The sequence below is a fragment of the Gallus gallus genome, chromosome 7, assembly GCF_016699485.2.
Source record: "Gallus gallus isolate bGalGal1 chromosome 7, bGalGal1.mat.broiler.GRCg7b, whole genome shotgun sequence".
NCBI classification, from domain to species: Eukaryota; Metazoa; Chordata; class Aves; order Galliformes; family Phasianidae; genus Gallus; species Gallus gallus.
Window position 1 is genome coordinate 20,714,858 of NC_052538.1, and position 14,183 is coordinate 20,729,040.

General features: G+C 32.6%; 1 protein-coding gene across 3 annotated transcripts in view; it reads left to right on the forward strand.

Moving 5' to 3' along the window:
- Nucleotides 1-14,183, forward strand: part of FAP (fibroblast activation protein alpha) — a 45,806-nt gene that overhangs the window by 16,975 nt on the left and 14,648 nt on the right. For all 3 annotated transcript variants that reach the window (XR_005861245.2, XM_040703444.2, NM_001193639.5), the window contains exons 9-21: nt 215-369; nt 1,306-1,409; nt 1,720-1,855; nt 3,672-3,716; nt 4,930-5,034; nt 5,123-5,193; nt 5,820-5,873; nt 6,189-6,313; nt 7,502-7,549; nt 9,752-9,850; nt 10,610-10,679; nt 11,833-12,027; nt 13,979-14,033. Coding sequence is in view for 2 of the 3 variants with exons in the window: in XM_040703444.2 (XP_040559378.1) it covers nt 215-369; nt 1,306-1,409; nt 1,720-1,855; nt 3,672-3,716; nt 4,930-5,034; nt 5,123-5,193; nt 5,820-5,873; nt 6,189-6,313; nt 7,502-7,549; nt 9,752-9,850; nt 10,610-10,679; nt 11,833-12,027; nt 13,979-14,033 (1,262 nt within the window). In the remaining variant the exon portion in view is untranslated. The remainder of the gene's footprint in view (nt 1-214; nt 370-1,305; nt 1,410-1,719; nt 1,856-3,671; nt 3,717-4,929; nt 5,035-5,122; nt 5,194-5,819; nt 5,874-6,188; nt 6,314-7,501; nt 7,550-9,751; nt 9,851-10,609; nt 10,680-11,832; nt 12,028-13,978; nt 14,034-14,183) is intronic.

Sequence of the window (14,183 nt, forward strand, 5' to 3'; positions counted from 1 at the left end):
TTGAATAATCAAAGTGAGTTAAATGCAGTTTGTGCATGTTTTGGAAGTTCTTAAGGACTTTCACATTTGAGATGTATAGCAATATGTTTGATGCACATCCTGTTATTTATCTAGTATAACTCTTTTTACATGTCTGGGTTGGTAAAAGTAAAATGATAAAATAGATTAGAAGATATATTAATTACACTATTATGAATGATTTCTTTTTTCTTAGAGGAAATGCTAGCAACTAAATATGCATTGTGGTGGTCTCCAAGTGGAAAATACTTAGCATATGTACAATTTAATGATTCTGATATACCAGTAATTGAATATTCGTATTTTGGCGAGGACCAATACCCAAGAAAAATAATTATCCCATACCCCAAGGTATGTTTATCATTCTTTTTACTTACTTTCTGTTGAGAAGTACGTTATGATAACTATAAAATTAGTTGTATTTAAAAAATGTTTGTATTACAGTGCTTAAATCCATTGTGGCCTAAGTTAATGAATGAAAGCAAAAATAGACCAAGTTATAAAAAGATACAGACACACTCAAAACTTTAGATATTGGATAGTATTAGTGAAATAAACAGAATTCATTGTATAAGTAAAAAGTGTGTACAAAGAACACGTTTGCATGGTCAAGCCTTACTTTTTTTCAGTTCAGTTTATTTTCTGTGATGTATTAACTGTGGAGTTGTTATTTTCCAATACCATAAGTAAATTATGAGACCTTTTTAAATTGTTTGTGTGAAATAAAAGCTATGACAGCTTCAGTTTATTTGCATTCTTCGTAGTGTGCTTTGTTCTCAAAGGGTTTTGGATTCTACTGGTTTTCTAGTGCCAAACTGAAGGCAAGAACCTCTTGGGTTTGCCTTTTTCAGCATGTACAAACTCTATGACTCATCATCTTTGTATGACTACAAGTGATCATGTTAATATGTCTTAACAAGGTCTCATCTGCCAGCCAAGTTTTGTTGCAAAGTATAGGGTGTACTGCAGAGATCCACACTGCAAATACAGCTCTGGTTCACTTCAAGCATTACATTTTCAGTATTGAAAGGCACTGAATTGCACTGTTCAAAAGGCTTTCTTCTTTATTTATAAAATGGAGCAAAGTTAAATAACAAACTACTTCTGTAGGGTCACTTACAAGATCTTATAAGATCACATTTACGATGTTGTACTCAACTGAATAAATATTTTGTATCCTATTTCCTTTCCCACAAAAACTGTTGTCATTTTCCTAGATCTAAATTTTATCTACATTTGAACAACCTCATACTTTTTTTTTTTTTTTTTTTTTTTTTTTTTTTGAAGGCTGGTGCTAAAAATCCTACTGTTAAAGTGTTCATTGTAGACACTACTAACATTGAAGCATTTGGTCCTAAAGAGGTGCCAGTTCCTGCAGTGATTGCATCAAGGTATTCTGCCCTCAAAATATGTCATCAGAGTTTTTTAAAAAACTGTTTGTCTGCTTGTTTTAAATGCTTGAAACTCTGAATTGTTTTGTTAACAGTGGAGTGCCATATTAATCTCACAGATGCATCAGAAGATAAATAGAAATATACATGGATTCACATGATATATTGCTACAAAGGAAAAAAAATATTCCTAATAAAATAGAAGATTTGCTGTTGTCTTCCACAGAGAAAAATGGGGTTATAGTCTGTAGAAATTTTTCTGTATTCCTGCTGTTTAATAACCAGTCTTTCTCTTTCATTTATTTTTTAGTGATCATTATTTTACTTGGCTTACTTGGGTAACAGATAGTCGAGTTGGTGTGCAATGGCTAAAGAGAATCCAAAATTTTTCAGTCTTAGCTATTTGTGACTTCAAAGAAAATTCAAATACTTGGGACTGTCCAGAGGTAATAAAGTTGGAAATATACATTGCTGAAATTAGCATGTGCTACTTTCTTCTGAATTGTCGTATTTTAACACCTACTCATTGTGCACTAGTTGCTCTGATTTACTCAAAAAGTATATTTAATATTTCCATGATTTTTGGAAAGTAATTTTGTTTTCCAGTGTTTGGTCACATTCATCTTTCAGCTAATAATGATGACTTCTTCAGTATTTTAAATGCTGTTTGAAGGAAGGATGAAAAAATTCTAATGGAAACAGCAGAAAAATCACACAAAAATATTTTTAGTGAGGTTCAAATAACAGTCAAAGCAATAAAAATAACAAGAGTGCTATTATCTAGCTTTCAAAATTGTTGCTTAGTTCCTTCTTGCCTCTTCATTTTCAAAAGTAGAATTAATATAGCATACTGATTATAATCTTCTGTATAACTTATAAACTTACAGTTTACTGATATAGTCTTTCCAAGTTGAAAATACTTATTCCTCTATAATAATACAATAGTTGAAAATTTGAAAGGAAGCTGAGCTCCTGTTCTTTCAAAACTTTTATTGATTCCACAGAGAAATAACTAGAGTTTATTAGGACAAAATATATATTTATGGCAGTATTTGATGTCTTTCCTAAGTCATTTCTCCTTATACATTAATGCTGAATTTGTATTTCACCTCAAAATCATTTGCATTTTAATAATTGTTAAAACATATAATAAAAATATTAAAAATAAATAAAGGAATCTAGAGTTCTACCACAATTCACTGAAAAACTTAAAGCAAGTAAGCAGTTTAATTTATGTCAGTAGGACTATCTATGTGTTTAAAATTTAGCATGTGCTTAATTGCTTTGCTGGAACCAGACCAGAACAATTAATATCTTGCAGGACTGTGTTCATGATCCTTGTTTAATTGCATTTCTCCATGAAACCTTATTTATGGAATCACTACTGACGTTTCTATAATTCTATATTTATACAGTGATACAATGCTTTTATCACATTAAAGTTTGCACAAATGGCCAATTGGAGGAGTGTGAACAGATGGGAGTGCTGCATTAGTTCTATTTGCTGTTAGGAAGTGTATCTCTGTGCGTTTACATGAGCAAAAGTAGTTTTCTTGTTGATTTCAGATTAAATTGAGACTAAGCTACAATAAATGTACTAGGCTTTATGTACTTGAAATTAGTAACAAAATATAATCCACAAAATGTTCCTAACATGTTGATTCATCAAAAATGTTCATGTGTTCAAGTCTTTCTTTCGCTTGTGAATAAACCAGAGAAGCCACTATGACTTCATTGGAATTATTTCTGTGAGTTAAAGCTAGGCGTGTAAATATGTGTTTGTAAAACTAGGGTTTACTATAAATATGCCAAGTCTCTAATTTCTGCAAATGCTTTAATAACAGAAAAATCCCACAGAGGTCATGGAACTACTCATATGAGAGAAGTTAAATATATTCTTAATGTATTATGTAATCAGGATGTGAACCTTAATTTGAAGTAAGATAAATAAATCTATGGTGCAGATATAAAACAATACTTGTCTTTTTTCTTATCTTAATAAGTAAAAAGTCCATCTACATTATATTAGTATATTACTAACTTAACAAGCATTATAATATTAACACAGTAATATAGTTCACCTTAGACATTTTTGAAGTTCCTGAATCACCATAGCAAGTATTCTAAAGTTCTCTTTTAGAGAAGGCAGTAGACTTTTTAGATGAAGCTTTTAAATCTAATTTAATTTAATCTAATCATAATCTGATTGTTTTGTTAATGTACAAACTTCTTTAAGAGTGTACATTTGATTTTGTTTTTCAGAATCAACAGCACATCGAGGAGAGTCAAACAGGATGGGCAGGCGGAGTAGGTTTTCTTGTATTCTTTTTTCATTTAATGGGAATTTACAGCTTTCTGCATCTTCATGGTGATGTTTTGAATGACAAAGAACTATTCAGAGTCACACAATGCTACTGCCTCAAACCTATTACACAGTAGGGTTGAGATGATTTATGATGTTTTATGTTTTGTGAGGCACAGTAATTGGCTGCCAGCTTTCTAACATTAAAAATGTGTTAATTCTTATGTTACTCTCAGGCAGGTGAAGTTAACAGAATTCAGTATTGGCAATTACATGCTCTGCCTAAAGGTCTTGCAGTGGACTTAACTGAGAGTCACAATTTTCAGCATGCCATCCTTTAAGAGATTTTTTTTTTTTTTTTAAGTAAATATTACACATTTGGATGGAGTAGCCCCTTGGTACCTTTCCTTTTTTCACCTCTTCTCTAGAGGTTGTAATGACAGGTTTTTAATACAATTAGTGAAATTGTACACAAGCATAAATTCCTGCTTTATCCTTTATGAGATTTCCAAGATTAGAAGCTGACTTGGGAATAATTTAACTTTTGGTCACAGTTTCTAATTGAGTTTGTGTTAGTACTATTCATACCCACTCAGGAGTGTTTGGTGCAGTTTGAAGTATTTGCAAGTCATTATCCCGTTCTCATAATTTTGAAAATAAACAGTTGCAGTAACTGGCTTGACAGTCTTTGTAAGGAGGTGATGGGCTCAAAGGAAGTAAAATCTTAATGGTTTTATCTGTGATAATCTGTTCTTAAACATTAGTATGATAATATGGGAAAGATTGGATACTGATTTCACTCAGTGCCATTTTTTTTCAGTGAATCAGATAAACTCTGTGATTCGCAGAATTCCAATCTGGCACTGTTCACAGATATTAGTTTCATTCAGAAACTTTTTTTTTCACCTCTAAATATTCTGAAATAACTGTAGATCATTTGGAGTATGCAAATTATTCCATTCTACACCTAAAGATCCTGTATTTGTGGGCAACTTTAGGTATTTATATTACCACTTTAAAAAAGCTGACACGACAGATCATAAATTGCAATTCATGCTGAATAAGGGTGCATATCATGGGTGAACATTTTTCTGAAGTTAATTGTTCTACCTTAACTTTTGAAATAGAGTCCTGTTATTTTTAGTTTTTTGACTATAACCTGTTAAACAGCTGAGACATTCTTTCTTTCATCTCATCTACCAAGTTCTTTTGTTTCAGTTCTTTGTTTCTGCACCATATTTTACCTCAGACGGCAGTTCGTACTACAAAATTTTTAGTGACAAAAATGGTTATAAGCATATACATTACATCAATGGTTCTGTGGTAAGTCAATCAACGTTTTCTACCTTAATGTACTGTGAAATTATGAAATAATTTTACTGTATTCAGTAACATATATTTTGCCTCACAGGAGAATGCAATCCAAATTACAAGTGGAGAATGGGAGGCAATATATATTTTTAGAGTAACAAATGATGCAATGTAAGTACCACTGAGAAGCATATAGGTTGTATTTTGTCAATAGAAGCAATACTTAATCATTTGACACATATCAGCCATTTGTCAATTATAAGTTATAATTACCTATGAATGTACTGCATCCAACTGAATGCATTCACAGTAAATTGATAGGCAAAGGCATTATACAGGTTTGTAGTCTTAGTTTATTTTTGGTAGATTCTTTGCAAATTGCTCTCAATCTTTCAGCTTATTATCAGTCACCTATTTTAAAGAGTCTTATCTACAAATACTTAATTTTAAGTATTTGATTAGCCTTCCTACAAATAGAAATTATTTAAGTTTTATTTCATTGAATTTGAACTGTGGTCTCTCATTCAGTTTACTATGCAGTTTGATGTATTTTATATAATTGAGGTGATTAGGTCTTGAGAGCTAAGACAGAACTCTTATTTATATGGTGTATTTGTTATCTAATGAGAGTTTGAGCAACGATTTACTAAGATGAAGGGCATGTAAGCTTAGTGTAATCTTTCATCATGAGTAGCAAACTGAGAGTAAGTTAACTTCCAGGACATCTTTTTGTCTTGATGCTGGTTCACAGGTCATCAGTTTATGGATTATTTATTAACATCTAAATTAATTCACAGTTTCTACTCAAGCAATGAATTTGAAGGCTATCCAGGAAGAAGAAATATTTACAAGTAAGTGTTATCAATGTTCAATTAATGATAGTAGGTGATGGGAGTGGATTTTTCAATAAAAGAATTTTGTTTCAAAATGTTTAAAGTGCAATTTCTCAAGCTATTTTAATTAAATCATGACTTTATTATATCTGAGAATCTAGAAAGACCAGCTAGTGTTTAAATATACTGTTAGGAAAAAATAGTAAGAAGGGAAAACATTTATTTTTAAAAAGAACTATTTTCCAAGTACACTATGTTCCAGCACATGAGGCAGACACATACAAAGGTAGTTGTAGCAAAATTAATAATTGTTGTATTTTATTTTTCTCCTAGAATTAGTATTGGAAGTAAGCCTATCAGAAAACTATGCATTACTTGCAATTTACGGAAAGAGAGATGCCAGTATTATACAGCGAGGTTCAGTGAACGCTCTAAGTATTATGCCTTGATCTGTTATGGTACGTATAGCATGGGAACAAACATACAATCAATTACTCTGTCAGATGTATCAAAACCAATCAATAATCAATTAGTCTGTCAATGTATCAAAATAGTTAGTAACTGTTAATGCAAACAATGACCCAAGGAATCATAGAAATTTCACTATAAGGAAATTTTTTTCTACAATTTTTTCCATGTTCAAAAACCTTGGATTTTTTTTTTCAGAAAATATGAATATTTTCACTTTTATAAATTTTTCCTCAAAAGCTTGGGATTTTTAGAATTAAAAACAAATATTTGAAAATACTCCGTGGCACAAAACAGATTTGAAGTTAATTCATCAAAGTTGTTCTTGCAGTAGCAAGAGCAGGATTTTGAAAAAGATTCATTTCCTATTTATATAATCAAAGGTGGCTCTGAGAAACCATTACAATGTGCTACCCAATTGAAATTATCCAAATCTGTCAGCCACAAAAAATGCTGGATATTTGGTACCTGAAAATATTTTTTAATAACAGAAATTATAAAAATTCAATTCATCAAAATGTGTGATTATTGAAACCACTTATAACACAGATGCATGAGTAATGAGTTCATCCATCTTAATTGAAGTACAGTGAAGTTACAGTCTAAAAAAAGCAGGGGAAAAACTATCCAAGATTTTCCTTTTGCATTCTTCATATAATGTTTACTGATCTTCTGCACTGAATGATTAGCTGAAGAGGTTTTAGGACCTGTGTTAAGCAGAAGACCAAATGTGGCTAATAACAATACCCTTCAATCATTCTTGTGCAAAATAGTCTGTAAGGTCATCACCATATGAAAGCCAGTCACCTTCACAAATACAATGTGACATGTTCTCAGAAGAATGTTTCACAATGTTAATTCCACAGTCATCTTATGTAATCGCATCTCAGGTGTTAACTGGATGTCACTTCATCTCTATGGAGGAAGAGTTTGCCAACAGATTCAAAGTTATTTCTATTATGTTTGCAAAGCAATACAGGTATATTATGTAAGTCTACACACACACAGAGTACCTTATGTATTTTGTGCAGTAAAGACTAGAATGCTATTCAATAGATAAGATTTAGAATGGTACAAGATTGTATTCAGCTCTTTAATTTCTGACAGTCACCAACATTAATGTAATCTATACTTCTGGCTTCAAACTATAAATGACCTTCCTTTCATTATTATGACAGGTCCCGGGATTCCTATTTCTACTCTTTTTGAGAATGAGAGTGATAGAGGTACTGAAAATACTCTGCCTGTTTCTGGACAATTGTATTTCTTACTGATATTCACTATTCAGATCCTCTAATGTAGCATTTAGGATTGTGACCAAAAAGCCTCTCATATAAGTGTTATAAAAATATCTATTGTCTTTCTAATTTTGTTAATTAGCAAAATCCAAACATTCATGAATACAGTGATGTATCTATTTTCATTCCTGAGCCTAAGAAATTTATGACATTCTTTTACCTTTTCATACGTTATAGATGCAATCAATATAGGCAACTCTTTGTCTACTAAATTTTACAAAGTCAAACTTTGTAGAATATGTTATTCTGACTTCAAATCTATCCCTTTTCACAGCTCAAGATTTTCTGATTTTTTTTTTTTTTTTCATGAAACAGTCCTACCCTATGCAATAGGCTTCAGTGTATTACTTAGAGTTCATACTTTGGGATACTGTACTGTACTAATTAGAATTTGGATGGTCTTCAGCTATCAGCAGATACCAGGGAAAAGCAAAAGTTCTTTCAGAAGAATTGTGAGAAATATCCATTCAAATAACTGTTTCAGAGGAGATGTAATTATCTATACAGAACCGAAACTCCAGCAAGAAGCATTCTGACCTCCCCAACTACCAGTCCCCTCCCTTCCCTCCCCCTCCACTCTCCTCCCCTCCCCAACCTTATGTATCAAGAGCCTATAATATCTTCCTTATAAAAACAGGAATTGCATGAAATGCAGCAAAGTGCCTAAACATAGATATGCGTTTTTCAACCTCTCTGAAGGAGAGAACAGTTTCATTTAAAGGATGTTTACTACTGGTTCCGTGATGCCTCACTCTTAGCCTCTTCTTTGACCTTTTATGTGACCTTTTGTGTATTAATCTTACTTAAGTTCTCTGCTTTCATAGTCTCTTCTGTGGTGCAAATCTAATTGTCATGGATTGAGTTGCAAGCTGTGAAATAGTCGTTGTCATTGTGGATCACTTTGATTGTGGTTGGCAGCATTTTGAAAATATATCACTCATGAATTTTTGTAGAAACCATGTTGTTAAACATGGACCAATCTGGAAACTCCCTTCAGCACGACTACAGCTAATCTGTGGTAAAGGCCAAGATTCAGATTTGAAGGGAAGGATGGGATGGGGATCAGCTGAGTTTGCATGTGTATCCAAAACTAGGTTGATATTTCAGCCATAAAAATTCACTTGAGTCTGCAAAAATGTCAGAGTACTTTGAAAGAAAATGTTCTAGTGTTATATTTCTGCTATTTTCTGAGCATAATCTAGCTCAAAACATGCTGAGAGTAGTAGTACTTTTATTTTCTCAGCATTTCCGGAAACCGAAAGTGCTTCCCACTTAAAAAAAAAAAAAAAAAATCAAACAGCTAAAAAAACACTCACAAAGGGAAGATCTGAAGTCTAAAAGAATCTTCTCTTTCATTTTGAAAGTTAAGATGAAAGTCACAAATTTCTATTATGTACAATATTAATTCACCAATACTCTTGGAAAAAAGCATAAGGAAACTAATACTACCCAGTGAATTCATAATTTATATCTCTGTACTAGAAACTAAGTTATAAATAGTAATTTTAAAATGATAAAACAGTAAATTGTGCCTCAAACAAAGTAAAAAATAAAATATCAGGGAGAAAAAAACAACCACAATAAAGGAAGCTTGTTAAGTGTGCAGAAATCCATTAATAAGGACAACTATACAGTGTGTCCAGTGTCTTTGTGGGAATATACAATAAGGTAGTTAAGTACAGGTTTGCTTCAGCTCCATAAGAAACCAAATATTCTGTGTTAGCCCAGAAACAATATATTCACAAATATACATGGGCTTAACCATACTGCCCACGAGTCTCAGAGTCTAAACTGACAACACTCTGGTAAGCAGGAAAGGAGGTGCTGCAGGAGAAAAGTTTTCTCCTGACATCCAGAATTCTAACATACACCGCTAGTATATGAAATTATTTGCATTGCAAAATATGTATCCTATAAAAAACTAAGGAACATTTGTTCACTGTAACCCCAGTGCCTTGCTTTTATTCAGCTATTTGATCAAACCCAAATTGAACTGAGCTGATTTCATTATTCTACTTGTAAACTTTCACAGATTTTCTTACTGTTCAAATAATACAAAACATATCTCATTTAACAAAGAGAAGTTAAGAAATAAACTAATTAATGATTTGGACATTTTTTTTTCCCTAGAGCTCAGAATATTAGAGGACAATCAAGAATTGCAGTCTGCTTTGCAAGAGATCATACTGCCAAAAGAAGAAATTAATAAACTTGAAGTGGATGGTATAAGTAAGAATTATACATTTTTGTTATATTTTTTATTCCTAACTTTTTTATTTTGCCTTCATTTTGTTATAGTGAGTATAATCTTTTCATAGATCAAACTTGTTAGCACGTTAGATTGGACATCAGACCCTCATTCTGCCTTTTCTGACAGTAACCGCTGTATCTGTGCCTCAGTGTACCTATAAATAAAGTAAAAGTTAAAACACATTTCTTCTTCATAATGTAATTAAAACAAAAAAACCAAAACAATATTTCTGTAGATTTCTGTAGTGTTTGAATATCACATAGAAACATTACAGTATGGAGTTAATAAAAAGTGAAACATAAACTGCGATTTATGTGTTATATTGACTTGCATACACTGTTGTTTTTCTTAGTAACTTTACAAATAATATTCCATAGTAGTGAATCAGTGTAATGTTTCCAAAACTCGTTTCTCAAAATCTTAATAACAGTTGTACTCCTAATTGTGTATTTTTAGACACCAGAAAAACTAGAAACCAGCTGCTAGGTGAAGTCATAACTTTATACCTGACATAATTTAAATAATAAAAATGGGCACTTGTTTTTTTTCAAAATTATTTCTAAACAGTTCAGCATAAACAGTTACTTGTATGAGTTTTGTGGTTTACTGTTTATGTACTCTGTAGTTTGTGCTGATTCATTTTCTATTACTATTGCATTACTATTGCATCAAACTGGGTTGTGCTTGGAGAAATCATTGTAACCATTAATGATATAACTTTGATGTGTCTCTTCTAGCTTTGTGGTACAAAATGCTTATACCCCCACAATTTGATAGATCCAAGAAGTACCCACTGCTTATTCAAGTGTATGTAACAATATCTTTCTTACAATTTTGCTGTTTTGTCATAAACATACTATTATAATTTAAGGAAACCTAAGATGTTTGCAGTATTTTATTATGCAAAAGAAAAACGACCTTGTTTTTATTTTCTTTGTTTGTTTAATATATTTCTGGAGTAGAAATTGAACCTAATGGAACTCAATGAGGTTTTCAGTATTCATCTTATCATGGCATGGGTTAGTTCCTTAGAGCAAAAAAGACAAAAAGAATAGAGACAAAAAGAATAAAGGCATATCGTTTATTGCTTGGATTTCCTAGTTCTGTTGCCATTTCTATTTTTCCTGAGGCAATTTGAATGTACTGATTTCAGATTTGTTGATATGGAAAATATAAGAGCTTGCCTCATTTTCTTACAAGTGGGGGAAAAAAAACCCAATCCTTTGATGATCCAAAGGTCCGACAAAGCTAAATATGTTTGGCTGAAATTTAGAGCACAAGTTGAAGTCAATTATATCCTAGAGGTCAAATGATAATTTGCATTAGATCATTGTCATAAATAGTGTCTCCATATTGCTCAGCTATGTGGGGTGAGTTCAGCCAATAGCTCCCACAATACAGGATATTCCTTACTGAAACAGAGGTCTAGTAATGACCAAAAAGTTTAAAGACTTCTGTTGTTGTTGTTTTCTCTGTTAATGAGTAATACGTATGAAGTTCAAATTGGTGATAGGTGGACAGTTGGACTGGATGATCCTGTAGGTGTTTTCCAATCTTGGTGATTTTATGAAATTATGGAGCGGGGGGGGAGGGGATCAAAAAGTGCTGTCACACTTAATTTCTATACCCTATGAATTTGGAAGTAATTGAAAATTTAAACATAGCTTTTCCAAAGATTCCCCTTAGGACGGATACCTGATGTCATGCCCCTTAGTCTCAGCTAAAACAAATGGGACTTGCCTTAGGCATAAGACATTAAGGATTTAAATGAATTTTTGAAAGTAAAATTCCATGAATATATGAAAATGGTAGTAGTACTGTTTCTGTCTACTGAACTGTCTGAACCACAGTCATTTAGCAAAATACTTGTAGAGAAAATATAAGTTATACTTATCTATGGTCCAGTATCCGGTATTCATTTATACATCTGAGTTAAAAATATGTTAAATTCTACTTTTAGGTATGGAGGACCATGCAGTCAGAATGTAAAACACACATTTAGCATTAGCTGGATAACGTATCTTGCAAGCAAAGAGGGAATTATTGTTGCTCTAGTAGATGGCAGAGGAACAGCTTATCAAGGTGACAAGATTTTGCATGCAGTTTATCGAAGACTAGGAGTCTATGAAGTTGAGGACCAAATTTCAGCTGTGAAGTGAGTAGAATATCTCCCAATAAAATTGTTGTACTTACGCAACTACAAAAAGTGTGGAAAAAAAAAAGTCAGATTAAATGTACTCCTGAAGCTTTCTTCTGGAGAGCTGAAGTCTCCAGACTTTGGTGTCAACTTGGTTTTGCATGGTGTACTACATCCATGTACTACTAAATACATGTTTGGATCTCAGCACTTTCATTTTGTAAAGGCATAATCAGAGGCCTAAGGAAATATGACCATCAGTGGTGAGAGGTAAGCTGACGTATTTTCGACCATTCTGAAGTCTTCCCTGTAGGGGAAACCTACCTCAACCACCATAGAAATTCGCTAAAGATCCTGTGATCTTAGCCAGTGAGGGATGATAGCTATTAGCTAAAAGGCAGATGTAAAAAAACTAAATCCTGACTCTGGCTTTTCCATAAATTTCTTTTCCATGCCGTCTTGAAATACTTACGGAAATCAGAAAATATCTGAAATCCTCTGGTAGTTGTTCCCCACAATCTACACCCCTGCACAGAAACACTTAAGAAGTTCCAAAGGAAAAACAAGTCCTTAAACAGAGATTTTGGAGGGGAGGGAAAGCTGAGGTTTTGTAAAGTGGGTCTGTCTGTTAACTTTACAGATGCAGTAGCAGTTTTAAAGTGAGCATTTTAAGAACTGTTTAGTTTGAACCCCACAGGAATAGAAGTGTAAGAATTTTAGTACAGGAATAAGAAATTTATTCCATGTTTTGATCTTGAATTTGCCCTATCAGAGCATGGATAAAATTCTAAGTATTTAATAACATTGCCCTAGTTAATGGGCCTAGTAGTAACAAGCAGTTAGAAATTGGATGTAGAAGTCCAGGATCCTACTGCCTTTTCTACTTGCTTAAGAACACTGCCTGCATTCATAAGTATATGTGAGGAGGATGTCTGTTCCTGCTTTGTGATAATTCATTTTTCACCTCAACAATATAAACATGTAATTATCATTTTCAGTGATAAATGAAACAGAATATCTGTTTATCATGCTAAGTTTTTCAATGTAATACATAATTTTATTGTATTTCTTGAATTTCTTAGCAGCAACATGTTTAAAGAAAGAGAAATTAGTCCAAATTGTCATTTGGACATAAAATGCCAGAGACAGAGGGAATCTGATTCTGCAGTTGCAGAATTTGCTGAGACAAGCTGTGAAAAAATGACCTCAGACTTCACACTTCCCAAATTTCTGTCAGCACCTAGGCTAAATTTTTATTCAGTTAAATGCACTGCATTCCATCTTCCTGATCTAACACATGGTTTAAGATGCAAGAGTTTTAGAGAAAATCAATTATATACTCTAGTGGGAAGATCTTGGAGGGCCTTTTACTATAGGAGGAACCCCATGGGTTAAGACAGCAATACAACAAAGCTGAATCACTTTTTGGCCCATCTAATTTGGTTCCACCCAGCCTGTATTGGATATTTTAGGTATTGCCTGTCATTTGTGCTTGCCCTAGTAAAATAAGGCTAACAGCTGCTGATATATCTCCTGGGATGTATCTGAACCTAGCTGTATCTCTCTCTGTCTTGACCCAACATTTTCCTTAATGTATGATGCTTAATTTGGAGAGCCAGGACAATATATCCAGGTAGATATTAGCTATTAAAAAAAAAAACAAAAAACTTTTTTTACAAGATGGCTGTTGTGTAGGGTCCTCATTTTATCCTCTGGAGCAAAAAATATTATGCAAATAAACTATTCATTTTGGCAATTTTTATTCGTTGAAGAAAAAAATCTTCCTTTCCTCTGATATGTCTGTTAGTTGAATGCTTTGTAGAAATCAGATATGCTATGCTGATTGTCAATTTGCTGAAATTGGCATGTTGTTTGAAAAAAAGTGAGAAAAATATTTTTGCTAATTGGGTATAGTATTAACATTCTTGTTTTACAATAATACGTTCATTTCTATTTTTTTTTTCCACAGGAAATTTATAGAAATGGGTTTTATTGATGAGAAACGAATAGCAATATGGGGCTGGGTAAGTGGTTTATCTTTTTACTTTATCTATCTGGAAATAATCCTTTAGTGTAATTGTATATAATTCTCTCTAGAAAAGAGTTGGCTTAAGATAACTATAGGGGCAGCATATGTGCCACACAGCCTCCTTCTAGAAATGTTTAAGTTTTTC